Source organism: Rhipicephalus sanguineus, chromosome 10, assembly GCF_013339695.2.
Source record: "Rhipicephalus sanguineus isolate Rsan-2018 chromosome 10, BIME_Rsan_1.4, whole genome shotgun sequence".
Lineage (NCBI taxonomy): Eukaryota > Metazoa > Arthropoda > Arachnida > Ixodida > Ixodidae > Rhipicephalus > Rhipicephalus sanguineus.
In genome coordinates this window covers 62,404,749-62,432,560 of record NC_051185.1, presented here as the reverse complement: position 1 = coordinate 62,432,560, position 27,812 = coordinate 62,404,749, and the positions used below count along the sequence as shown (strand labels likewise).

The window sequence follows — 27,812 nt, the reverse complement described above, 5'->3', positions numbered from 1 at the left end:
TCATAACAGCTCTCGCTGTAAAAATCTAACAGCATAGCAGCAAGGAAAAGCAAGCTAATAATTTTTTGTGAAGAGGAAACAATGATGCACTTATGGCAATATCCAAAGCTTGGAAGTTCTTAGATGTCTCGTATAAGAAACGGGCACATCTGCAATAGCACAGAGATCACTTTTAAGACCAGCCAGAACACTCACAGTGCACCCACACATACTTCTACACTTGGAGTCATCTAGACTTGCACGTCACAAATTACTTGTGATCTATTACCTTACTTTCCATCGTTGGAATTTATCACACATTTAGGCAACCAGTTACATTAGTCAGGCAAAAGATGTAGTGGGCAAAATCAATTTCAGCACCAGTATTTGGCAGAAAATATGCAATAGAACATCAACATTTGTACCAAGCAGCAGCATATAGGATGCGAGTGCTCAAACAGATCAGTGTGCCCATAATTTGTTTTGTCATCTTAGCACTGCTTGTTGGTCGGTTGTTTGAACAAGTGCTGCTCTGGCTCAACAACAATGACCACATTGGATGTTGAAACCAATAAATTAAGTATGGGTAACATTCTGCACCTTTTGCTGGACTTCTTGGAAGTGCGTTCTTTAAGACTCAGTAACAATGAAGAGGTGCATTTCAAGGTGGACAAAGAATGTCAGATTTGAGCCATCGAGTAAATAAAATCTCATGCACATCGTAGTGCAACGCGGTGCAGCTCTTTCCTGCATGCATATTAAGCAAGCTTTCAGTGTTGTTGCTTGTTGCTGGTGTTTTTGTTATGAAACAAGGAAAGATGACAGATACAAGTTTTCAAAAACAATTCTTAGTGAAAAACAGTACCGGAAGCACTGCAGAGGATGCACTGAAGGACACAGGATAGCTCACTCTATTTGCTGGAATACTAGGTTTGGGGAAGAAATAACGCAAATGCAGTCTATTACATTTAAGTAATGTTTAATTATTCTACTCTCTTCAGGCAGTATTTCATCGTGAAGGAAAAAATTGTATATGATTAACCGTTTTCTGTAATTCGTATAAATATGGAATGAACAAAGGTTCACGCTAGGGATGCATAGCAACACTTACCAACATGCCGCCACATACGTTCAAGAAACAAATTCTTCAGTTATGCCAAAACTACTTCATCAAGCTTAAGTACCTTAATGGCCCCTCCGTGACACACCACATCTTTCAACAACCTTTTCCCAGCATTCATTCAATGGATTATAGATGCGATGAGTGAGAACTGTCGAAAGCTTTCTAATAGAACCTGAGTGCGACATTTCATAATAAGTAAGTCACCTGATCTTCTAGAAAAATGAGATTCGAAAATAAGTACACTGCTGACGCCAACCTTGGAGCCAGGTCAAGGATCCGTTGTTGCTGCTGTCCCCATTCATTTTTTCAACTGCAACATCCCCAACTCTTATTTTAAAAATGACGTAACCTTGAAATGTTGTGATGGTGGGCAACCGCAACACTACCCAGCCGATGGCACTGCTTCATATTGCCTCTCCATTATGCTCGTTGGATGGCATCTGTTGCCGAGACCAGGCTTCCATTATCTTCCAATTTTTCCAGAGTATAGACTTATCCCAAACTCAGCACATTCAAGCACATGCATAGGCATGACTATCACATGCCTCCAAACAGTAGCCAATAGACCATATGCTTGCACATAAGATACAATCAAGATACGTTGAAATAGGACAAGACAGCACAGACAAGAGAACATTCAGAGAAGAGGTTACACCCATGGGTGTCGACAGGATTTTGTCTTGGGGGGTGCAAACCAGTGTTGCATCGCTGCTAAGGGAGGAGAAGCGTTGGTGTAGCTCGGGTCGGGTGTAGCTGGTGTGGCTTGAGAGGAGCAAGTGCCCCTTTTGCACCCCCCTGCCGACGTCCCATGGTTACGGCACAGAGAAGATGCTCCCCACTGTTGTGTTTTACCATCCTCCGCTGTAACTGAAAGGATACTAAAGGCGAATATTAAGTTGATGTGGACTCTTAAAATATTTGAGAAACCTTGGAGTGTGCCATTCATGGCATTCGTTTCTGTACGCAGAGGGATTGAGACCACATGATTGTTGTGCTTCATCAATTGTTCATTGCCCTGTAATAAACATCAATTGTGAGACTGTGTTGGCTGCTGTTCTTTCCTTTCCTCTCGAATGTCTGAATTTATGCCATTGCAGCTGTGAACATACACACAATACATACACGTTATGCATGAGCATCTGAATCGTTATGCACAGCATCTGATCTGAACAAGTCACCCTAATAGCTCAATACCTTTGTAAAGAATTGTCAAAACCGTTTCAGGGTTATAAATAAGCTGCATCGAAACAACACAGTATGCCAAGGTGCTAACATGTTTTCACATTAACTGATCACCCAATACGATTATTTTTTTCTCAGTCTGCAGAGAGGCATGTACAGACTGCAAAGTCACTGTTGGAATTGCTAATACCAAGAAATAAATAAAAGGCATAAAGAAGCCCTGCTGAAACTTAAGCTCTGACGAGAAATTCCTTAATTATTAAGGAAACCACTGACTGAGCTGTTGTAAGGGTGACAAATAAATGCCAATGTCTGGTGCTTTGAAAGTTATGCGTGTCTTATGCGCATCTCCGACACGTACAAGATTTATGCTTCTCGAGTTAAAACTATTAGGGGTGTGCGAATATTAATTTTTTCGAATACGAATCGAATACGAATATCCACCTTCGAATATCGAATCGAATATCGAATATCAAAGGAAAAATGCCTCCACAGTAACAATATTTTATTTAACATGTAGCTATTTAAAAAAAAAGAACATGAACAGCCTGACTGGCAACACAACATGTACTGCTATCTCCAGAACACAATGTTCAGGCTAGCACAATGCACATCACAACACAAGCAAATATCACGGCGCAATGAAAGTAATGCATACATGTTATCACGAAGAAATATGAGTTGCTCCACATGATCAGGCAGGGTTATAAATAAGGCAGGGTTATAAATAAACAGAGACACCCCCCCCCCCCCCTTGCCACTGAAAAGGCACGCTCGCTTGGAACAGAAGTGGCTGGTATAGGGAGGTACATGGGGCAAAGCTTTGCCAGACTGGGGTATCTGAAGGTGCCTACAGTCCGCCACCAGTCACATGGGTCACTGTCTTTCTTTAGAAGTGGTCCCGCATAGTGAACGAGTGGTAGTGCGGCACGTTACGGCCGCATAATATTGAAAATGTACGGTTCCATGATCGCCAACAGCGCTGCACGTCGGAGATGCACCAGCAATAAATCGTACGTATTGGGGCGCTCGTCGCAGGCAGATATCGTGCCTCCGTGTACTTACGATGTTTATCGCTCCTCTCGGCAACGTTTTCAGCGATACGAACGCAGCAGAAATGTCGAAGACGAGTTATTTTATGCATGATAATCGAATCGCATATTCGAATTTTTCGAATATTCGAAGTTATCGAATATTCGAAACTTTTCGAATACACGATTTTCGAATCGAATACGAATATTTCGAATGTAATATTCGACGAATATTCGAAAATTTCGAATATTCGCACACCCCTAATAACTATCCTTCGTAAGACTGGCACACAGGCTTATTAATGTCATTGCACGACTTCGATACCGGTTGCAACGCTAGGCTATAGGCACATGGTCCAAAAGAACCAGGGAGACGCACAGAGCTGCGGTTCGACCGGGATTACAAACACACAGAACCGTAACCGTTACTCCACAAATAAAGCCAACAGGTGCAAGCAATGTTGAGTGTTGGTTGTAGCTAAGGTACGCGGTCACGCGTGTTGTGCGGACGTCTCCCTGGTTATTTTGGCCGTGTGCATTTTTAGCGCGACGGCATCCAAATTATATTCCACGACTTTCAACTGAGCTTCATACCTTAGTGCTGCAATAATGCATTCATTACATACTTTCCTTGTATTTCAATGACATGCAGCACATTCAAGATTACCGTCCAAATGATATATCGGTCGCCCTCTATCGGACGCGCCTCGATTGCGTGCTAGGCAGGATAGCGCCGGCGCACTCCCCATTGGTTTTGCTGTCGGCGCTCTACAAAAACGCCTCGCGGAAGCCCTCCAGGGCATTTCTGTAAGTACTTTCGAAATGAACTGTGTTCTTTACTGTCAAAATAATCATTTTCGACGAACTGAAAGCACAAGATAGTCTACAGTCGCTGTCTCTTGGCAGAAAACCGAGCACGTCCGCTTCGCGCTGTCACCGAGTTGGAGACCCCTGAACCGGCTTCTTGCGTGAAAGGTAGTCACTCGCTGAGTGCAAACTATGTGGAATATCTCGTTACAGTAGACTGCCTGTATAACCAAACGGAGCATAACAGAAAGAAGCCTCAAGCCAGCGATCGCACGGGTTCGCGACGACTGACGGTGCCTCTTCATGTATGAGCGTCTGCATGTATGTTCGTACTGATGGTTTCGCTTTGGCTGTTGCTAGGGTTACGTCCAGACGTAACTGTAGTCACCGCTATCGTTACGTCCAGACTAAAGTCCCTAGATTTTTCCCTGTTGAAGAGCAGGGAAAATCTAGGGACTCTAGTCATGTGGCTTTCCACAAACGTGAGTACATTATTTTCCTCTTGCTCAGTGAAGGCCCTCTGCGCCCTTCGGGCGCGGCAACCTAATCGTGGCTTCGCCCTCGCTTCGCGAGTGCGGCCATTTCGCTAACGCTCAATGGCCGGTTGGCAGGATCACGGTCACGCGCTACTGGCCGCTGTCGCGGCCACGCGCTGTTTAGCCCGCGCAGCCTGCCCCTTCGGGGCAGGCGGAGGTGTACGTAACCCAAGAGCCGCGTCGCGCTTCTCTGGCAACAGACTTCAGCAACACCTGAGACAAAAAAAAAAAAAAAAAGAAAAAGAAAAAAAAAAAGTTGCAGCAGCGAGGTTCGAACCAACGTCCTCGCAGTTCCGAGCACGACACGCTAGCCGCTGCGCCACTGAGACCAATCGGTTCGGTAGGTCTAACGGGCTGTATTTGTATTGCCACACTGGACGTAACTTTTAAGACTCGTTATTCTTACGTCCAGACGTAACTGCAACGGCTCGTACCGTTACGTCTAGACGTAACGCTAGACACTCCCTTTCGCTTTTGCTACGAGCGCGTTTTGGCACCGCGCTGTGAACTTTAGGCCGCAAAATATGAGCATTTGTGAGTAAACAAACAACTACTGTTGCGCGGACGCTATCAAAGTAGTTCAAAAACAATTTCCTTACAACTGCGGCTTCGGTGCGCATGGCAACTTTGTGATCTGCCGTCCCGACGATTCAGTGTTTTTTTTTTTTCGTTCTAAATTCGTGTACGTTTCAATGTCATTTGACAAGTTGTCTCGCACTGCGTATTGATCGGTCTTCTCAGCTGGCAAATGCCGCTGCTTCTGTTTCTTTATTCAGCGCATTCGTTTCGTTTGGTGCTCACACAAAACGTGAGCAAATGCGACGTCTTTTTTAATGCTCCTTAATTATCGTTCCGTTTGCATTCCAGTGAACTTGCCGCTCTCTGTCATCAACAAATTCATAGACCAAAGCTTCACCACTTCGAGATTACTAGTGGAAGGAGAACCAGTCTACGAGACCGAGCATGTAGTAGCACGCGACGCCTAGGAAAAGAAAGAAAATACAGTAACGTTTGCCGGACTTGTTCTGCACACGTCGGCTGTGAACTAGGACCCACATGAACTTGAAATAGCGGTGAATAAAATAGAAGGTATGGCAGCAACCAGCAGCCGCAAAACAGGATAGCAATTATTCGGCGTGTACCCCAGCAATTTTGGCAGCATCGTCGTGTCTAACGCCAACAGGGTGGCATCTTTCCCACGTAAATAAATGTCTCCAAGAAAATACATGGGGTTGGCCGGTGGGCCGATCACGGAGGCAATGCAAAATTTATGTAGCTTTGCTTTCATCAAATAGGAAGGTTGCCTGTCGGCGTCCGGCGTCGGCGGCGCCAACACGAGTGATGCAAAAAATAATCGTCACGTGATGGTGTCACCATATGACGTCATCATGACGTCACAGATCGCCAAAATGTGTAGCGTCATTATGACGTCACATAATGTGACGTAACAGCGTCATTATGTAGCGTCATTATGACGTGATCGGTCACGGAGGTCGTGCAAAACCGCGTTAGGTGCAGAACGCTTTTGGAGGGGGGCGCGGGAGAATCAGTACATCGACTGACAAGAAGAAGATGGCTTTCGCCTTCTAGTCATCTTTAACGAATACATAAGGGACCCTGTGCGTTTTTTATTTCAACGTATCTAAACAATGACTTGCGCATCTGCTGCCGATTTTGTGGACGCTGAGCATGGGGCCAACGATCAAGAGATCGCATTGGAGGGCTCTGAGATGGCATCGCACGTGGTAAAAGGTAGCGCTTTTACCATCCTGTGGCAGATAAGCATCATTTGCCGGCGGAAAGTGCGCGCGCCATCGTGTCAGTGCGCGCTGTCTGCTACTCACCGAACATCGCAGGCCCGACGTAGTAACAAAAGTCTTCGTCGCGGAAGTGCTCGTTGCACACAAGACTCGTAGCGGATGGCTACTTGTCGGTTCTTAGCTTTACAACCCATGCTTCACGCTGTTTCTTGTCCCGCGGTTACCAGTGCAGGCTGACACTGGGCTCCTTTGCGTAAGCGCGGCACTGCGGCACCGAGCGGTAGAGCCCCATGTTCGTCGCCTTCGGAGGCAGCCACTCTATTGCAATGGTTTCAATTGAGTAGAAAATGAGAGAACACTTCCGAATTTGAACGAACCGCAGCGCATGTGGGACTTGAAACTCGTTTTCAAAGCACGCGGCAGTGCGCCACAGGCAGCCGACGCGGCCGCTGAGACCACGTGATCCTGCCAAGCACGTCACGCCGACGGTGGCGCCGGCGTTTCCAGTGGTGGGCCTCGAGGCCAATAGCGCAGCAGAATCTAACGACGCGCACACCATTTATCACAACAAGAAATAAGTGACATGCAGCAGTTATTAAGATCATGGCAAAGAAAACAAACGGCAGTATGTCACCTGCGCAGCTTGGTCATCCGCTGTGTGCGTTCGACGTTCCGCGCGGCTATCACGACCGCACTCGTCACTGACGTCTCAAATGACAAACGTGACATCTCCGCGAGTTTGTTCATCGACGTATACGAATCTCTGGAACGTCAAAGACACGTTGTCACTTCACAGACGCCAAACACGATTTCTAAGGAGTCCAAAAAATGAAAGCGGCGCGTCCGTACATCCCACATGGACACGGAGGAAGGGCGAAAAGGTGTGTGCACATGGGCAAAAAATAAACAGATGATGATGATGATGATAAGTTGGCGGCCTGCCCCTTTGCAACGGGGGAACACTCTCAGTGTCCTGACCTCAACAAAGACGGCACCGTGAAGTTTCGGTTTCGAATTGGACGCGCTTTCGTTTTTGAAAGTGCGATAAGCATCAGACTTACACAGTAGGCAAATGGCTGTGTATATTCTGAGACTGCATATCGCGAGCAATGAATTCTATGTTATTTCTTTGAAAATTGCTGACATTCGTTTTAGGCACTTAACTTTTCGTGAAGCCATTTGTGCGCATGTGTTCCCGTAGCTGTGCCCGAACCCATGAACGCTCGTACTGGCGTGTGCACCGCGCTTTCGGTGGCAAAATGAGAAAATACAGCTTCGAGTTGTCTTGCTTCGTCCTTGTTAGCCTTCCAAGGCTTCCGTAGACTTGTCAGGATGATCTGCGCACGCACGCACGCACGCGCGCGCACACACACACACACACTGTTTTTTACACACATATATATATTTGTAAGCTGAATGTGTGCAGCGACGAACTAGTACTAAAAAAAAAAAACAGGAACTGCAATAGATTAAATCTCTCACAGTCAAGCTAATAATTGTTTTCGACATTTTGTCTCCAGAATAGCATATGACTACCATTGGAATTGTACAATGTCATGCTTTTAGTTGGGACGAAGACACACACACACACACACACACACACACACACACACACACACACACACACACACACACACACACACACACACACACACACGAAGGTGCCCTTAGGCAAGCTTCTCCTCACATGCAATGATATCGTGGAGAAGCCTGCTTTACGTGAATTTTAGAGGCGTCTGTCCCAGTCAAAAAGCACAGACATGTTCACAATCTCAGGCATCTCGAAGTCACTTCAAAACATCAATTAAATCTACAAATCTTAAAAGGTGGTAACAAAACCTAAAAAACAAAAGAAACTTAGATCTTGTCAACATTTTATTGCATTCTTATGCGTCTCTATTTTTACTCATCTTTATTGCCCCGTGCACATGTGGTATTAGAGACTCACTTTGCGCATTAAGTATGCATTGCAGTGGACAAAGGAAAAGTATTGTGTCTAGAAAGTTGTGTGAATGGTCTCAGAAGATAAAGAAAACAAGAGTTGCAAAACAAGATACCTTTACTGGCCTTCAAGGCAATCAGCATAAGCAACAAAATGGTTCTTATATTGATTGTAAACTTGTGAAGAACTCTCAGCAAATGCTTCTTATGGAATCGCGCATTGTTGGATATCCCAAATATGTCTGTGACATCTTCCTTTCAATCCCTAACAAGCACTAAAACACGCACACTTTAGTTTTTACCCACTGCTTCAACCCCGTACACTTTCATAACGATTCCAGTGACAGATTTCTCTGAACGCAATAAGCTGTAAGAAACTAAATTGCCAAGGCACTTTGAAACTGTTTCTTACACTTTGAATGTTACTTTCAACCATAAAAATTTGATTCATCAATCAACCCTCCTTTCGTTTCTGCACCAATGAATGCTCCTGCCCTAGGGATTCTTCTCAGAATGACGACAGGGACATGTGGTCTTTGAGGCGGTCTTTCTGCAAAAAGAATGCATTGCAGTGAACACAGGAAAAGGGGCGCTCTCCTGTGTTGGTAAGAATTTCCTTTGTGAGACAAGCATTATCAATGAATGCGGCCGGACACAAGTGACAACGGAAGGGGGCTTGCCCGTGTTTGCAAAAGTGGCTTTTCATGTTGGTTTTGTCCTTGGTCACATAGTTGCACTGTCGGCAGGAATGCAGCTGGAATTGCAGACACAAGTGACCGGTGCTGCTCCAGGGATGCCAAAAAGAGGAACCTATAAAGCCAAAAGCAGAACAGGAAGGTGATGAAAACCATGTGTCACATACTACATGAAACTTGACTGCAACACCAGGCAAGCAAGAATGGTTGCTACACTTTTAAGAAAAGTATTTCATAACTTGGCCTATCTAAGCCAGATGTGTCTGTAGAGGTAACAGTACACAGATCTAACATGTGCCTTGAACAACTTCCCATCTCTCCGTATACAGATATTATGGCGAATATATGCAAACACCTGCACCCAACAAATAGGTCCGATTTCGATGCGATTCTGATACTGGTATGATACTTAAAGTATGCCACCACCTCTGAGAAAAAAAAAACGTTATATGGAGTTACTGTGCTACTTTTGTTTTGTCACGCTAAGGTATTTAAAATTATTTAAATTATTAAAACAATAAAATCATTTTTTATATTAATGAAAACTGCCAATTATCTGGCCGATATGTCACGAGTCATAACGAAGGAACAGTTTGCACAAATCCAATGCAACTTTGTAGGCACATAAGCACGTGAACTGAGCCACCATTACAGCAATATCTGCATGTTAAAGTCAGCTATCATAAAAGTATCCAGAAATATTACTTACAGCACAAATAGTTTCCAAACAACTGTCCACAGTATAAGCTACCATCCGTTTTCAGCTATCCCGTTTTATTGCACAGATAAATATACAGCAAAGCAGCACGCCAAATTTCATGCAGAAGTACTTGTCCATTCACATGACTGCAAGTGCAAAAAGTCTAGTTTTAGGAAAAATGACTTGATATATTAACTAAACGTGCACAAACTTTCCATATGTCTAAAATTCATCAGGCTCATAGCTTGGGCCATCCTTAGAAAATGCACATTCCCTTTTCATTTTAGTAGACACGCACTAATTTCTTGCCTGTTTAATGTTTCAATGTGATGGACATGCTGCCTATCTGTAACGATTCAAGATGTAGATTTTGGCCCTGTGGTAGCCAGGCTCGATGCCTGCCTGCTTCAATATGTCAAATAAGCCCCACCTACCATCAATGCTTAAAAGAATTAAATACTCATGCTGACAAATGGGTAGACCTGACTGTACAGGGGCGATTGAAAGAAATGCGGACAGCATGGTGCACTGTTTTCATCGAGCTCTGACCTAAAAAGATGTTAGAATGGTTCTTGATTGTATCATGAATGACTAACGGCTTTTTATTACCATCCAGGCTACAACCGTCTGAAAAAAAATGCGAAGTAGCAGAGCATGCAGATGCCACTCTGTTCGTGTTTGTTTCCATCCCCCCTGTACATTAACAGGGAACTGAAGAAATTCTTTATTTAAATCAAAAACATGCAATGTTATAAAACATTTGTCTGAGAATTTTTGACCTAGTACATCAAAGCTTCACGTCATAACCTTCATAAGTAGTGACATCTCCGATGAGTTGGCACCCATTATAGAATCGGAAGCTTTCACATTTTTATTGAAATGCGTACAAGACGGACTAAAAAATGCTCATAATTTTTAACAGGTTAAGATAAAGAAATACATTTTGGCTAGATAGCATTGAACAAACAGGGCCATTAAAATGTAAAAGAAAGAAAATTGCACTTTTGAATGTAGTGAATTACCTTAAACAGTCAAACATCTTTGCATATGTTCAGCTACATTAAGCACAAAACCATTAAACTAACTACCATACTTTCTTTTTGCACAGATGTATGCATAAAAAGCTGCACACCAACAGCACCATTTGACAACTGAACATATAGATCGCATAAAATAAAATGCGACATAAAAAAGTTTACACATGACAAGCCAGAAAAAAAGAAAAAAAAAAGCAAAATGCTTACAACAATTATAATAGCATCACAGTTTCTGGTGGTGTAAAATACAAGCCCATCGTCATGCGTAACACAAAGATTTTTTTATTAATTAGCAGAGTTTACACATTCCTTGTTAATGTTTTTACTATATTGCTTCAATGAAGGCATACTGAAACAACTAGCACCAAATGTGACTTAGTCACCGGCATGACAGTAATCGTGACACGAAAGCAAACAAATTAAACTGAACAAAAAATAAGAGCTGCTGCCGCAGATCGATATGCAAGAGAGTGGAAGGGGACATTCTAGTACTTCATGACATTCCTGCCCCCAACCACTGCGAAAAAAGCCGTTTTGCTCTATGGCTCCTCACTGTCACGCGACACACAATATTAAAAAATGTATCGGCCAAATAAAAGCATGTAACTATTCAACCACTGGCATCAGCAAGTTTCATATCATAGTCTCAATTGCCCTTTGTGGAAGCAGTGAAACTGTTATTCAAACTAGCAAATGAACATGTTCCCTTATATGGTGGTTAAAATACAAAATTTTCGATGGACACTGCCATAAAACAATATATAATTTGTTATATCGATAATATTATTATAATGGAGCTTGCTTTAGACAGGCCTAACTGCAAACTAATATCAAATGTACACTAAACTACTCCATCACTGATAAACCTGCAGGAAAGACAATATGGCACCATACCACAACGGCAGAACCTCAATTGCACAACTGTCTGTTTTTCTTGTTAATTATATATGTAACGTGAAACTACATGAAGGTTCATGTCAGGAATGCATTTTCAGACTCCAATCTAAATTTAAGACAAGTCAAATCTTTGTCATCAGGGCACAGCTGTAAGATCACCCAAAAGCACTTAAATTCTATTTAACAATGACAGATTTCTTTCTAAGCCATATACTGTAAGAAAGTCAATTGCTGAGGCACTTAAAAACCATTTCATACACCCCCTTTAGATGTTAATTCAATCATAAAAATTCAAACAATAAATTCTCCCTTTGCTTCTACAACAATGAATGCCCCTGCCCTTTATTTAGAGTTTTTCTGTCTGAATGACTACGGGACATGTGGACCTTCAGGTTGTGTTTTCGAGAAAAGGGTGCATTGCAGTGAACACAGGAAAAGGGACGCTCTCCTGTGTGGGTGAGCATGTGTTGCATGAGGTTGCCTTTCTGTGCAAAGGATGCGTTGCAGTGTACACAGGATCGAAAAGGGACGCTCTCCAGTGTGGATGCGCACATGAGCGATGAGGTTGAATCTGTGAGTGAATGCCGCTGGACACAAGTGGCAGTCGAAGGGGCGCTCTCCAGTGTGAATGCAAAGGTGTCTTTGCATTTTTGTCTTGACCTTGGTCACATAGGTGCACCGCTGGCAAGAGTGCAGTTGGCCTTCTACAGAAATGAGTGACTCGTACTTCTCCAGGGAGGCAGAAGACAAGGAACCTGCAACCTAACAAGTAGAACAGGAACCAATGCAAACTGTGTCACTACATGGAATAAGACTTCAGCATCAGGCAATGCAAAACAGTTACTGCACTTTTATGAAGTACATGATAATCTTTGAGTAACCAAAGCACGATACTGAAGTGGTTACAGTTCAATGACCCAGTAAGGGTCTCACACAAGTTTCCATCTTTCCGTACATGAATACTGTGAAGAAAGCATCAACAGGATTGGGAGACGTAATGTAGTATGGGTGTGAAAAGTGATAGGGCATTTTTTCCGTGATGCTACCGAGGAATTCTGATTTGGAGCAATTTTTGGAGCAGCAAAATTTCCATTTTGGAGCACTTTGGAGCAGCAAAAATTTCCATCTTGGAGAGCTAGAAATATTTCAATTCATTGTGAAATCTCATTGAAAAAATAATCTCAGGAGAACTCCATCTTTCACTCGATAATGCAAAAATAAGGGCTCATGCAGTTGAGTGTTCTGGATTAACCTCTTCGGTGATTATTTTCGACACTAGCAAATAGACAGAATACCGGATCAATAAAATTGTACTTTATGAAATAACACTCTAAATAAATCTATGCGGTCATCAGCAGACGTGGTAGACAAACGCCGTGACGCACAACAGTGCCTCAATGCCAGAGTCACTTTCCCTGATGCATTCACCTAAGACAACTCCATGACGAAAGCCAGGTTCTGCTCCTCGATCGAATGTCTGCGGCAGTGCGATGCAGCAGCATAGAGAATGCCAATGCCAAGTGAACCAAACCAATACGCTGGGCATCCATTTTCCCATTTTAGCACACCATGTGTGGGTAGATTATGTGTGGGGGTGATGCTGTGGCTAAATGAAGATGCGTGCATGAACTGTAGATGCCAGGGCATCGAATGTGAACACAGTTTCTTTTACATTTTTCTGGACTCTTAGGAGGTGTCTTCCTTGAAACTTAGCAATAATGAACTGCTGCATTTGGAAGAGAACACACATGCGAGAATTCAACCAGTGCGTAAATACAATTTATGAACCATGCTTTCGTACAAGGGTGCCTCTCTCCCTTATGGGCACATGGAACGAGTTTCCAGAGTTGTTACTAGGGTTTGCACACTAAAAGAAGGAGCGATGAGCAAGAACATTGAAAAAACGCCAGGCCTGCGCTGAAACCGCAGCACAGTCACAGCGAAAGCTGGAAGAGCTTTCGCTGGAGCGGCACCAGCTACACGTCGGTAAGGCATTATGTGCACTTTGTTGACGCGACGACTGATGACGATGAATAATTATGGCTCAGCCCTTTGTAATGGGTTGGAATTCAGTTCACAGCGGAAATGGAGACCCATTCAACCCTCCTCTTCCTGGATGTGTTGGTGAGAAGACAACATCAGAGCCTCTCTTTCTCCGTCTTCAGGAAGCCAACACACGCAGGGCGCTACCTTCACTTCAGCTCAAATCACCCCGCCTGCCACAAGTTCTCCGTTGTACAGAGCCTCGTGAAAAGGGCCGAAAGAATCTGCTCGTCTCCACGGCGGCAGAAGGAAGAAAAAAGAAAAATAATCCGTGATCTCGGCGACAACGGCTATACTAAGGCGTTCATTCGCAAGGCCCTGCGCAGGAATAAGGGTGGTGGGGATAGAGAGCCAGCGGCGCCGCCTCAGCGACGCCGTGTGCCGATTCCCTACATCGCGGGAACCAGCGAAACTTTAGCGCGCATTCTGGGAAAGGCGGGGGTCGGCGTGGCGCACAAGCCAACCACCACCATCGGCCGTTTTTTCCCCCTTCCCAAAGATCGCGCGCCTGCGGAAAAAGCGCAGGGCGTCGTGTATAGGATCTCGTGTTCAGACTGCCCCGCCACGTACGTCGGGGAAACAAAGAACTTCCACGAAAGGATGCGGCAGCATAAGAACGATCTGCGTCAGCTGAACAGCGAAAGGAGTGCAGTAGCAGAACACTGCGAAAAGTGTGACCACTGCATTAGTCCTGACGATGCGGCGATCCTGGAACAGGAAAGCTGTTGGCGCCGGCGGCTTCTCCTCGAGTCGTGGCACATACAGAATACAGCAGAAAACATCAACCGCACCACGGGGACCTTGCCCTCCCTCTATTGTCAAGGCTTGCGGCAACTGGCGGCAAAAAAGCGCATGAAAGCGCATATAAGCGCCGTGCACCTCGGGCCATCTCACCCCTGAAGAAGAAGCCGGTCAGACTTTGAAACGTCGGGTTTCTTAAAATAAACCTTCTGGTTGGAGATTTCTCTTTCTGCCTTTAGCCTCTCCTTTGCGCTCTCTTCTACCACTGCCCTTTCCTCCTACGAATTTATGCTATTCTCCCTCGTGAATTGCCACACTAAGTTACTTTCCAAATCTCAACCTACTCTCTCACTGTCACCTCCAATCAACAAGCTCTCCCCATCCTGGCACACCTCCCCCTCTTTGAAGGAAGCCTGTAGACCACTCACTTTTTATGGCTTCTTGTTTGCATGATGACGGGTCACATGATCCAGGAGTTTCTGTTTCCGTGAAAAGGATGCATTGCAGTGGCCACAGGAAAAGGGACGCTCTCCTATATGGCAGCGCATGTGCCTATTGAGGTGCGCTATCTGTGAAAATGACGCATTGCACTGGTCACAGGAAAAGGGACGCTCTCCTGTGTGGGTGCGCAAGTGGTCAACAAGGTGCTGTTTGTGCGAGAATGACGCATTGCAGTGGTCACAGGAGAAGGGACGCTCTCCTGTGTGGGTGCGCATGTGGGTAACGAGGTTCTGTTTTTGCGAGAATGATGCATTGCAGTGGTCACAGGAAAAGGGACGCTCTCCTGTGTGGGTGCGAATGTGCTCTGCGAGATGGGTGTTTCGAAAGAATGCAGCTGGACACAGGTGGCACTGGAACGGACGCTCGCCCGTGTGTTTGCGAAGGTGTCTTTGCATGTATGACTTGAACTTGGTGACATAGGTGCACTGACGGCAGGAATGCTGTCCATCTTGTACAGACGCGAGTGAATGGTACTGCTCACGGGATGTGCAAGACAAGGAACCTGCAAAGCCACAGGAAGAAGAGAAAGGCAATACAGACCATGTGACACAGATAGTCTGCAAGTGGACTACAATGCCAGGCAATAAAAAAAGGTTGCTGCACTTGTAAATGAAGTACACGATCACCTTCGTCTATATGAAGAACATGTTACTGCAGTAGTAGTGTGCAATGACACAACAAGTTTTACAAAAGCTCCCTTCTCTCTGTATGTAAATACTCTATCTAATACATGGAAAAACATTCAGTGAATGCACAGGGATGTGACTTAGACGTAATTCTGATACTATACCTAAACAGCCAAATTTCTTATATTGGCCACCGGCCCAGTGCAGTATTTATTGTACTTTCTTTCTTTCCCACAAGAGTACCCATAAAATTCTGCACAGCAACTGAACAACTTCAGAATTCAACACACTGAAGCATAAGAAATAAAATATGAGCGAACGAAGTAATAAACAAACTACAAAATTGAAGGAAAGAACACTAAACACTTACAGGGGATAGAACGATATCAAAGTTTTTGGTGGTCAGAAATACCGGCACATTTATGTGGACTGCAGAAAAAATATTTTCTCTGTGTGTACTTGCACAGTTTACCATGCCCATTAATGTCTCAATCCTGCTTCAATGAGAGCATAATGATGCAATAAAATATAAAGTAACCTATGCACCATGTGATGTTTCAGACACTCACACGACCCCCTTTGAGTACATATTCTACATTATCTCAATGTATAACCAAATTACAGTAAAACCTCGTTAGTTCAGGCTTCACGGGACTGGGAAAAATGTCCAAATTAACCAAATGCCAAACTATCGAAAGTATTGTGAGACCACGCTTAAGCCAAATGACTCTTCTTTATTCCTCCTCGAGCCTGAGCCCCGCTACTCAGACCCAAGTGGTGATGATGAGTATTTACAGGTGAGAAGATGAAGCATGCAAATAATGCGCACACTAATTTCCCCGTGCGCTGAAGAGGCCAGCCTGGCCGCGACTTAGACTGGGGACAGACGTCGAAAAGACAGATAGTTCATGCGAAACGTGGACTATCTCTGAACCACGGCAGCGACGGTTGGAAGAAACCTCAACGGGAGTAACACGATAGTTTACAGGCGATGTTTGTTCATTAACTATGTAGGGTCCAAGGAATCGCGATTGAAACTATTCACACAATCCAGGGACACCAGTAGGCGTCCAAAGCAGCACTTCGTCACCAGGACGGAAAGACACGTCATGATGAGAGCTGTCATACCGCTGCTTGCGATTGTGTTGACTGGCTTCTGTATTGAGCCGAGCAAGTTGCCGACAATTTTGAAGTCTCGAGACGAACTGTTCCAGCATAGTTGTATAATTGTCGGTTGGAGTGCATAGGAATGAAGCGTCGATCGTGAATGTCGCCGAATGGCCGTAAACGAGGTATTACGGTGAGTATCCAGTAGTGCGTTGGACGGCGGTATTATGAGCAAACGTCACAAATGGTAAGATTGTGTCCCAGTTGTCATGAGCAGGCCCAATATACATGAATATCATATCAATTAGTGTGTGGTGGAATCGCTCTGTTATCCATTGGTTTGAGGGTGGTATGCTGATGTTGTCTTGTGAACTGTGCCGCAAGTATTAAGCATTTTTTCAATTAGTGTAGACAGAAAAGTCTTGCCGCGATCGCTCAAAAGGACGCGGGGTGCACCATGACGCAAGACAATGGCTCCGAGAAAGAAGGTGGCCACGTCAGAGGCAGAACTAGAGGGTAGAGGAGCGGCCTCTGCGTACCGTGTGAGATGGTCAACCGCTGTCGCAATCCATCGATATCCTGCGGACGTTATGGGAAGAGGTCCGACTAGGTCCATTCCAACAATGGCAAAAGGTTCCTCGGGACATTGTATTGGCTGTAACAAGCCAGCAGGAGGTGAAGTCGACCGCTTGGGCCGTTGACATAGCACGCAAGAAGAGACGTACTTTGCAACAGAAGTGGAGGGACCAGGCCAGAAGAAGCGGCTCCTAATGCGGCTGTATGTTTTATGGAATCCCTCAATATAGTGAAGTTGGTAAAAGCAGCAACTTGAAGCAGCAAACCGGCAAAAACTTTATTTTTCGTGACAAAAATCAATTTTGTTGAGCCTGAGGTTCAGCAATCACAATTAAATGCCTTGCCAGAGTGTCACGTGCAAAGACGAAACAAATGCTGGTTTAATGCACTGTACAACTGCGATTATTCTGCTGCCACGGCTTCACGTTGCCCAGCCACCTATGCTATCATGTTGCCCAGCCGAACCATTTGTTCTTCACGAATGCGCAACATCGAAAGCTGTTACACGTCAGAGAAACAGTCACAGTTTCATCGCGAGGGTGAAATAAAAAATCCGATAGCAAGAAAGAGGAATTTTATATGAATATAGACTAGCAGCTCCATCATCCAATCAGATAGGGGGGGACAAAGGTTGATGCCACTGCCTCAGCAGTGCATTTTATGGGGGTCACGCATATTGACAACAGCCCAGATGGCGGCGCCTAAAAGGCCTTTGTTGGAAATGTGCATAGGGAAGCAGGAAAGGGTGGAGCGAGGAGCAGAGAGGTAGAAAGCGGGGACAAGATTCTCCTTACCCTATTTGGGCAGTGGTAGGCAAAGCAACCTGACAAAGGGGGCGAACTCAACAGGCAGCCTGACAAAGGAGGTGGATGACAGGATAAGAAAAGAGGGGCTGGGACCTGGCACAGGCTTTGGGGGAGGAGGGGGGTGCAAATGCCCCTACCCGCACAAAGAAGATGGTCAGCTCATTTTACCTCTACTTGAGATCCGTTCGTCGGCAGTGCTTGCGCGCTTTCACTCGCACATAAAGTATACGACATGCGGGGTGATGTAATCGTGATTTGGACTTCATATGGAAGATCATGGCGAAGACGAAAAATTCGCCTTGAGTGTCTATATAACTGTTATCGCAAAAAAAAAAAGGCGAAATAGATGCGGTATAAGACTGCATGAAGGCACTGCAACAGCCTGAATTACACCACATCCAATTATGGTGGCCACGTTTCTGTTTTCCGACATCGCGCGCCAAATCGAGCAAGTGGGACCAGTGCCGGTGTTGCGAATTTCGGTCGCCACTACGCTTTGGCTCCAAAAAGTCTTGTATTCGGCTTTGTAGCAAAACATCCACATAAGCAATGGTGTGGCTGGTAATTGCAGGCTGCAGCTCCAAAAATTATCGGTCGATTGCTTAAAACATGTTTTAGCAGTGCCCTCACCGAAAAAAAAAAAAAAAAAAAAGCTTTCACTTGCTGTAAATGCATTTGTTAGTAACGCTCGCTCTCACCTGGAAATTTATTCTATTCTTCACAGAGTCCTAAAGAGCATCTTTCAAGATCGGCATCAGAGTGAGTGAGCTCTCCGATAAGCGTGCCAACAAGCGTGGTCTTTTTTCTCGTCGATCGGGATGGCTTGTAAGATACCAGCCTTGTCAACGACATCCGCATCCTGAACGATTGCGATCGCTTGCAAGATAACTCAAGCTCGTTACATCTACTGTTACCGCCTCTACAACTAGACGTGCTTGTTACTTGATATCTGCGCCGATAACAAAACAGCATATCAGGCGTTAGAGCACAGAACACGCATCAAAGAATACAGCACTACACCACCGTGTAGTCACAGCACACCCTGGCAACATTGCGTGATACTATGTGCCGTGGTTCATGGTTCCCGCATGCCACGCATTAGCCGCATTCTCGCCCACTCCACCGCTCCGAAGCACAGGAGAGCATCGAGATGTGCCCTTTCCCCGCAGCGGTGTTGGGATTTGAAAAATGCGTTCACAAAATCTCTAGCCAGCGTTATCGCGACTTTCGTTCCCTTTCAATAAAGTTACTGTGGATTTTCCATGATGGGAGCACAATTCCCTTGAGAATTTCCACACTATTCAAAATCACCGAGAATTCCCGGCTTCCCGGTCGGTAGACACCCTTCTCTATCCTGGTTCAATGAAAGCATGATGATACAATCGAATACAAAGTAACCTGTTCATCATACAATGTTTCAGACATCTACACGACCACACACACCACTACATATTCCACTTTATCACAATGCCCAACTAATCACACTAAATGAAGACGATCACTATATATATACATTGATGCACACTTATAAGGACATCTTGATACACAAGAATGGTCAAAGTACATCGGATATATTACAAAACAATCCAATCAACTCTACGTACTACTTGCATTTTAGGCATCACCTAAGAGGAAAGGTAAAGGGAAGAACCAATGATCGAATTAGGAATGGTGTATCATTTGATGATGGAAGAGAATAGCGAAAAATTTAAGTGATCTTATATGCTTTTTGCTAAGCAAGCGGCACTACGAAAAAAATAAATGAAGTTTGTTTGTCGATATTATTTGAAGCTTTTGTTGATCTGAAAGCACCACACAGATATGCGCAAACATTTTAGAGGGCGAAATTCAGATTGCCGCTGTACACTTTCTTTAATATCATTTACATATTGCAGTGTAAAATCAAAGTGTCGCTACCAAGCGTTGCGATTACTTAGTTTAAAAACATTTCTCTCGGCACATACAGAGGTGCAATGATGTGCATTAATAAATAGCTAACCTGAACCAATGCTTTGTAAGACAGGCAATATTTCTTTACACCAATTATTGAAACATACAATGCAATGAAATCCATTTCATTCTTCTCTATTTCAATAAACTAAGAGTACAGAAACTGAATAGTCTACTTCACTCGTTTCAATATAACCAATCCTTAGCAGCAGTCCATATAGACATGGGCACACCACCATCACAATATCATGGTAATAGTGTAAGCTGCAATATAAGCATAAAATGGTTCATCATTTCTAAGAAGAGGCTGGTGCAATGCATTTCTAGCAACATCCAAACCATAAGACTTCTTCGCTTCTCCACAGAAGGGATGGACACAGTACCCTCAAATATACTTTTACCCTTGGTATCACACTAGGCTTGATCGTTGGAAATTCCTTACTTACATTTTTCAGTATTGTAACTGAGTGACTAGTTTTTCAGTACTAATTTGATGTACCTACTTACATTTTTTTTAAAAGGACAAGCCACATAGGTCAATACAAATTTGAGCACTTGAATTTGGAGGAAAATATCGAATTGAACATCTGCGGCCGTACGATGCAGCAGCATATAGAATGCCAATGCCAAGTGAACCAAATCAACATGCTGGGTATTCGTTTTTCCCATTTTAGCACACCATGTGTGGGTAGACTATGTGTGGGGGAGATGCTGTGGCTACATGACGATGGGTGCACTAACTGTAGATGCCAGGACATTGAATGTGAACACAGTTTCTTTTACATTTCTCGGGACTTTTAGGAGGTGTCTTCCTCGAAACTTAGCAATAATGAACTGCTGCATTTGGAAGAGAACACACATGCGAGAATTCAACCAGTGAGTAAATACACTTTATGCACCATGCTTTCGTACAACGGTGCCCCTCTTCCTTACGGACACATGGAACGAGTTTCCAGAGTTGTTACTAGGGTTTCCACATTAAAAGAAGGAGTGATGAGCAAAAACCTTGAAAAACAAAAATGTAAAATGTACATGCATTGATGTGATCAGTGACTATAGCCAACTGTATATGATCTGGCTATAGTCACTGATCACTGATGTGATCAGTGACTATAGCCAGCTGTAAAAGGGCATAAAATCCTGCACACAAAATGTGTGTAAAATAAGTAAAAATAATAAAATTATAATAATGACAAAATTTGTGATATGAATGTCAAACATGTACCTTTAAAAAGCATATATTATGACCATGGATACTAAGAGTGTTTGCGTAAAAACAGCAATCACCGTAAAAGAAATTATTTCCTATGTTAGCGTGTAAAATTAATCTAGCTTTCGCGTGATTGTAGTGAAGACGTCATGAGCAGTGACAATAAAGTGCATAAGCAAAAAGAAAGGCGGCACACAGTATCACAGTAAATCTAGGAGGACAAACATATCTAGTGGCTTTACATCAAGCGGCCCTATAGAGGTAGGCACTGACAACCCACCAATAGGCACCGTGCATACGTTAGGAGCCGCCACAGTCGCGCGCGGCCTCCAGCGCCACAGCGGCCACGGCCGCAAACTTGACGGGATATGGGAGCAGACGACGCAAGCGGCAGCAAGCCTCTGCGCCGTGTTCTGCTGCTTCGCTCGACGCGTTTTCGTTTCCGTTCGCTTTCAAAAGACGTTAAATTGTTAGCAGCTGCCACAGACCCTTGATGTTAGAGGGTATGCTTCTTTTCGCCAGACCTCGTGCACCCTCAGGGGAACGCGGCAGCATAAAATGCATGAGCAAGGGAAGACGACACGGAGGCTAGGGCTCGTTGAGCGAAACTGCGCGCCGCTTCGTTCACTAAACGATCACAGCTTGTCACTCTCAGGCTAACGTGGCAGCAGACTTGGCAGCTGCTTGAAAGAGGCGACAACACCGGCGATTGCATTGCGTTCACTGCGCCAATTTCAACCAGTGCAGCCGAGCGGCCGTCACAGCGGCTGTTAGCTAGCCATGGCACTGCAAAGCGTGTCAATTATTATTACATTTGGGTTCAGAGAGCTACGTGCTATAGATGGTTTCTTCCGAGGAGCTAATCTAAATAAGGGCAGATAGCTTCTCGATCTAAGCGAGGCTGGCGAGGCATGCTCACGGCTTCGTGGAAGAGACGTTGCACGGCGGATCGTCAGTCACGGGCAAGTGCGCACCACAGATGCGAATGAACGCGCCGGGAAGATCCGTGAAAATCGAGGTATGTCGCTTAAGTTTGCTTTTTCTTAGTTACAGGTCATGTAATGTTTTCTTATCACTTAAAGCAGGGACATCCGTGCGGCCAACTGGGAGTGCCGTGCCGGAGTCGCAGGAAAGCATAAAACCACCGCGGTAGAGTTCCATTGTGCCTGAATGAAATTACTTGCGCATCAAAGACAAGCAAACCGCGATAATGGGGTTTTCCTTTAATTAAAAACGTCTACCCGAAACACTCAACTATGGCAATCACAAAAAAAAAAAATGAAAAAAGTGAGCGAGTTTTTTTTTCTTCTCTCCTTTTGTCAGCTTCATTACAAATTTAATCTGGAGGAACTTCTGAATCTACAGTTAGGGCAAAGAGCATCGACGTCGAGCACGTGCTGAGGTTTTACGGCAGCACTGAGTGCACTTTGTCTGACGTGCTCCGGGCAGAGGCCAGCGACGCGGCATCGCAGACCCACCTCATGCTCCTTCCTGCCTCTACTCAAACGCTGAGCTTGTTTGTTTTGAAACAGATTATTTGCTCATTTTTATGTAGGCTCTCAGGCAAGCAGCTGAGTATATACAAGCAGTATGTCGAAGTGCCACATCAGGAAGTGGCCGAACTGTCACCACGCATGCTATTAAACAGAAATGCTTCGGCAAATGAGCGTTTCTGCATAATTACTGCGACAAAGGTGTGAAGTAATACATTTTGACACTTCGTCTTGGCAATGAGTCTGCTCTGCGATGTGCATTTAGTGCACTTATTTAGGCCGGCACTTTTTTTTTCTTTTTTGTATCTCTAAGGCCACAGGGTAATTGACATGCTAGGTGAACGTGCAGATTGCGTATGGTCTCTGATAGGAAACCAGTAAAATCGCGTACCTGGAGAATTTCTGTAGGTGTTACTGCACCCAACAACGCAGCAATTATTCTTAGAGTTTGGCATAACCGACACAAAACGAACAGCCCGCGAGAAGGCCGCGCGCCGTCATCGCGGAACCGTTGAGCGAGCAGGGCGAGCGGGTGAGAGTATCCCGTCAAGTCTGCGCTTGTTGCCGCTAGGGGAGCCTTCATTGGCGGCGGAGTTACGTCTGCACGGAGCCTATAGCCCTAAAATACGTGCTAGCCTAACCCTCAGCTTTGAGGGCCGGACTGCGACAGGTTTAAAAAGTGTAATAGCTTTTTAAAGGAAAACATGCGGCTGTCTAATAAAAAAGAAAGTGATAGGCGAAGCGGGATGTGTCTCTCGAAAACATCGGGGAAGTTGCATTTCCACTGTGTCTCCGTTGGTGGGCATTGCGTAAGAACATGTAAAACAGACAGGTTCCCTCCACATCTATCACATGTAGGTATGCCAGGGCCGGTTAAGGGATGGGAATGTGCGACGTAGGTGTGTCCTATTCGGAGTCAGCACGAACCACAACTTCATTGTATATCACGGCAACGGAAAGCTAGATTTTTTTTATCGGAGTTTGAACAGTATTGAGCTTGTTGCTGTTTTCAATATCTCATTTCCTTTGCCACTTCTGACACTGAATGTGGCGGACAAGCGCTTTCAGATGTTGGTATGGCACACTATTCTCACCAAGGATGCTTCTTTGTGCAGCTACTGCTGCACAAGCATCTGCTTTCTCGTTTCAGTAAATACCAACGTGACCTGGCACCCAACAAACTGATATTTGAAGTGCTTCAATATGCCATAATTAAAGGCTTTCAAGATCATTAAGGGCTGCATTTTTATGTGGTTTCACATTGTGCGATGTATGCACAACGCTCAACGAATCTGTTAATACGACTGCTTTCTTTATCTTTCGCCCAACAATGTATTTTATGGCAGTTTAATTGTATATGCCTCTGTGGCAAAAATACTAATGAGTTTTTGTGAAGAAGCAAAATCAGGCCCAATGACAGCTTCAGCTACCAAGTGTACTGTAGAAAGGCATAAACAGGGGAGGGGTTAGAATTTTCCCAACTTTTAGCTCATCCACTCGTAACCAGTATCTCTAGGCTTACTAAGATGGATTAGGCTACGCTACATTGAGGCTATGCCGCAAAACCAAAACTAGAAAAGCCTACTTAAAATATTACTTAAATGTTGTAACACAGAAGCAGGAATTAAGTTATGGTTCCCACAAACACAGCGTAAAAACTAGAACATTCATGACATCTTTTCAGTAGATTTGTACATAAATTGTGCTTCCTAAAATAAATACTGGCTTTCGAAATATTTAAAAAAAAAAACGTACTTTGACCCACTCTGCCACCAGGTCTATAGAAGTTATGGCAAATGAATGCGAGAAAAGTGCAATATAATGCAGTACAAGGAATGAAGTTGACAACTGTGAGCAACATGCAATACAAAGATGCAGTATATTTGAAGCTGGGTAAAAAAGTTTCTGTTTGGATGTGGAAAAAAATCTATCTTTGTACACTAACTACAGCTGTGTAGAATAATTCCTTCTTCTCTGCATAGCATAATATTTAAAAAATGCAATTTCACACATTGCTCACACGCAAGTCAAATTGGTAAGGATAGACGCTACCTTAAATGGCATCACGAAGTAGCAGCAGGCGTGACCAAAATCAACATAATAACACACGAGTTCTCTTTTTTTCATAGCAACCTTAAATACAAACATTCTCAACAGCTCAAGGCAAGCTAATAAAAAGGTAAATGCTGTACCTTATGACACAATAATAATGGGAACTAACGGACAATAATGCCAAGGAAAGTATAGGAGATGTTATTTGTAATAATTGGGATATAAATTTGAAGAAAGTAAAGTGGACGAAAAGATAACTTGCCGCCGGCGGTCCCTGCCAAGTTATCTTTTCGTCCACTTTACTTTGTTCACATGTATGGCCACGATGACAGGCAATACGAACTAAACTAAAGTTTCACAGAAGGTCGTTACGTCAAATGATGCGCAACAGGAGTATGCAGGGCACTGTGTTTGTTACGTCTGGTTCCCACAGGAATAAAGCAACAATAAGAATTCTAGTTAAAATTCCAGTCCTGGAAACAACTAATACGCATTGCAAACACAATCAAGATACGGCGACCGCTCACCCATAGCCAAATAAAACAGATGAGTGAAGAAGCAAATTTCCAGTATATGTCTTAAACAAGCAGATAAGGACATTAATAATTAAATAGACATAAAAACAACTTCAGAAAGTCTTTGATGTGCATGCTAAGTTCCACATGGCTTCATTCACAGCAAACAACAAGCATGCCCATGTTCCCAAAACCGACAAGATTTACGTGAATCCTGGCAGCGATACATTGATTTAAACATGTCCGTATACAGTGCTTGCACGAGAGAAATTTCGTAATGGAGTTCAAAAAGAAAATATTGCACGCTCCCTTAGACTCCTTGTCGATACGCTACGACAACACACAAAGTGCTACAATGTTACCAAGTCAAAAAGGGACTGTGACAATAAACACAGCCTCAACTGTGGCCACTGTTTTCAGGTACACTGTGGTAGTAATGTCCATAGCAGCATGCTTTCACGACAGGATGTGCCATGCATGCTGTACAAACTTTGGATATGGCTTTGGCTTTAGTCTTTACTTGAGCTTTTACTGAAGATGACCATGCAGTGTGGGGAGGCCTTGTGGGAATGCACTTGCAATGTTTGAAGCTGCCAAACTGTCTGGAGGCGGTTTAAGAACTTGCAGAGGCACCACTGCACCTGCGTGAAAAGACTAACTAGGCGTGTTCTATACATGCCAAAAATCTATTGCACTACTACTAAATGAAACTAGCAGAAAAGGCACAGGTAATCAATTCCAGCAGCTGCCCAACATTTTAAATCTCCTGTGTCAAAATAGCCATCACTAAAACACACTTGTCCCTGAAATAGACAAGCGCACTGCCATAGCGCACTTAGCGCTGCAGTATGTGTAAATAAAAATAAAAAGTAGCAAAGTTATTGTCTTTAAATAATGGTGTACAACTATTTGAAATTTTGGAGAGAAATTGCATAAACAGTGCTATTAAATAAAATGTGCTTCTTGGCTAATTAATGCATGAATAAATTAAATATTTGATTACTTACATAATTAAACATTTGATTTTGGAGACCAAATGTTAGGTATCTGATTTTGGAGCCTGCTCTCCCATACTAGACACCTGAAGGTTTCCTCGAGGCAATTATAAACGGGTTAGGCAATGAAAACTGCACTTCTCAGTTAGCAAATTAAATTACGATATCATGGTGGCTGTCTCAAACAGAGCGCAATTTGTTAACATGGCAATGTGGGCGAGAAGGCCATTCCAGTTTTCTGTCATGTTCAGCGAGAAAAAAAATAACTATTTAGGTTTCACTAAATACTATTAAAATCTGTACCCTTTTTCTTTGGTAACTCCTGAATATGTCTGTATAAGTATGATGGTATGATTGTACTTTCATAAGTATGTATGATATGGATGTATGAGCAATGCATATCTAGGTGTTCACATTTATGAATAGACGTTTCACATGTATGGATGTACATCTCGACCTTTACAATGATTCTCAAAAAGTCTGTGCTAGTATTTTGCGTGAGTTCTTTCTTTTTTATGCCATTTATTGTTTGCCCTTCCTGCAAACATCTGGAATGAGTATTGCCAGTATGTTCTGAATATAAAAATATATAAATATACTAGTCTTTGGGTTCATTCAAGCTACGAGACATTTGAGTAGTTTGCAAGGCAAATGTGGGAGTGGGCTCACAAATAAAATTCCTCATTATTCATTAATTGTAGTTTTTAATTATATGCACTATTATGACAAAGGCAAACAAATCGAGGTGGACAAACAACAAAAGCACTGCCAACATAGCTCAATATGGAGATCATCGGACACGTAATTAAAAAATTGTGGTTTTGATCCCTATCGGCCAGGGGCGTAGCCAGGGGGGGGGCTTATGGGGCTTCAGCCCCCCCCGAAATTTTTCGTGCTCTCATACACCACCAACCAGCGGCGTCACCCGGGTGGTGGGATTTATTGGGCTTCAGCCTGATTATCATTTATTTAATTATTTATCTTTTTATGACCTCAAAATGTTAGCAGAAGCAAGTTTGATATCGGGCTCTACACAGATGGCTCAAAAGTGGATGATGACACAAAACATCAACTGCTAGCTTCTCCTTGGATTCCTCCGCCATGCTATATGTTTAAGTCTATGAACGATTTTAAGCAGAAACGAATGTTACGTGGCTTGGCTGGACAGGTACCGATGGCTTAGCTTCTCAGCGCTTTAAGAGGGTGCGTTTTGCCGAGTGTGTGTCCTTTTTAGCAGAAGTGAGATTGGCAAGGGCCAACTGCGCGCACTAGGGCCCTCGTATCCAAGCCATTTCAAAAGTGGAAGCACGCCCTCGAAGTCTTCGGTGCACATGAAGTCACTAAATATCACACTGACGCTCATCTGGTAGCCGATAGTTTTCTTCAAACTTCTCAGGATGTGTGCCCAGTGTTGTTGATCAGCTGGACCATGGCAGGCAAATTCAAATAAGAGAGATCCGAGGAAGTTACAGCCTATTGTTGAGACAGTTCTCTTTTGCGGGTGGCAAG

At 43.9% G+C, this 27,812-nt stretch overlaps 1 protein-coding gene across 1 annotated transcript in view; it reads right to left on the bottom strand.

Moving 5' to 3' along the window:
• The window catches only part of LOC119406430 (zinc finger protein OZF-like), a 102,169-nt gene that overhangs the window by 59,004 nt on the left and 15,353 nt on the right, over window positions 1-27,812 (bottom strand). Inside the window, exon 2 of the mRNA XM_049420096.1 lies at window positions 14,901-15,541. Within this exon, the coding sequence (XP_049276053.1) occupies window positions 14,904-15,541 (638 nt within the window). The 3' untranslated portion in view covers window positions 14,901-14,903. The remainder of the gene's footprint in view (window positions 1-14,900; window positions 15,542-27,812) is intronic.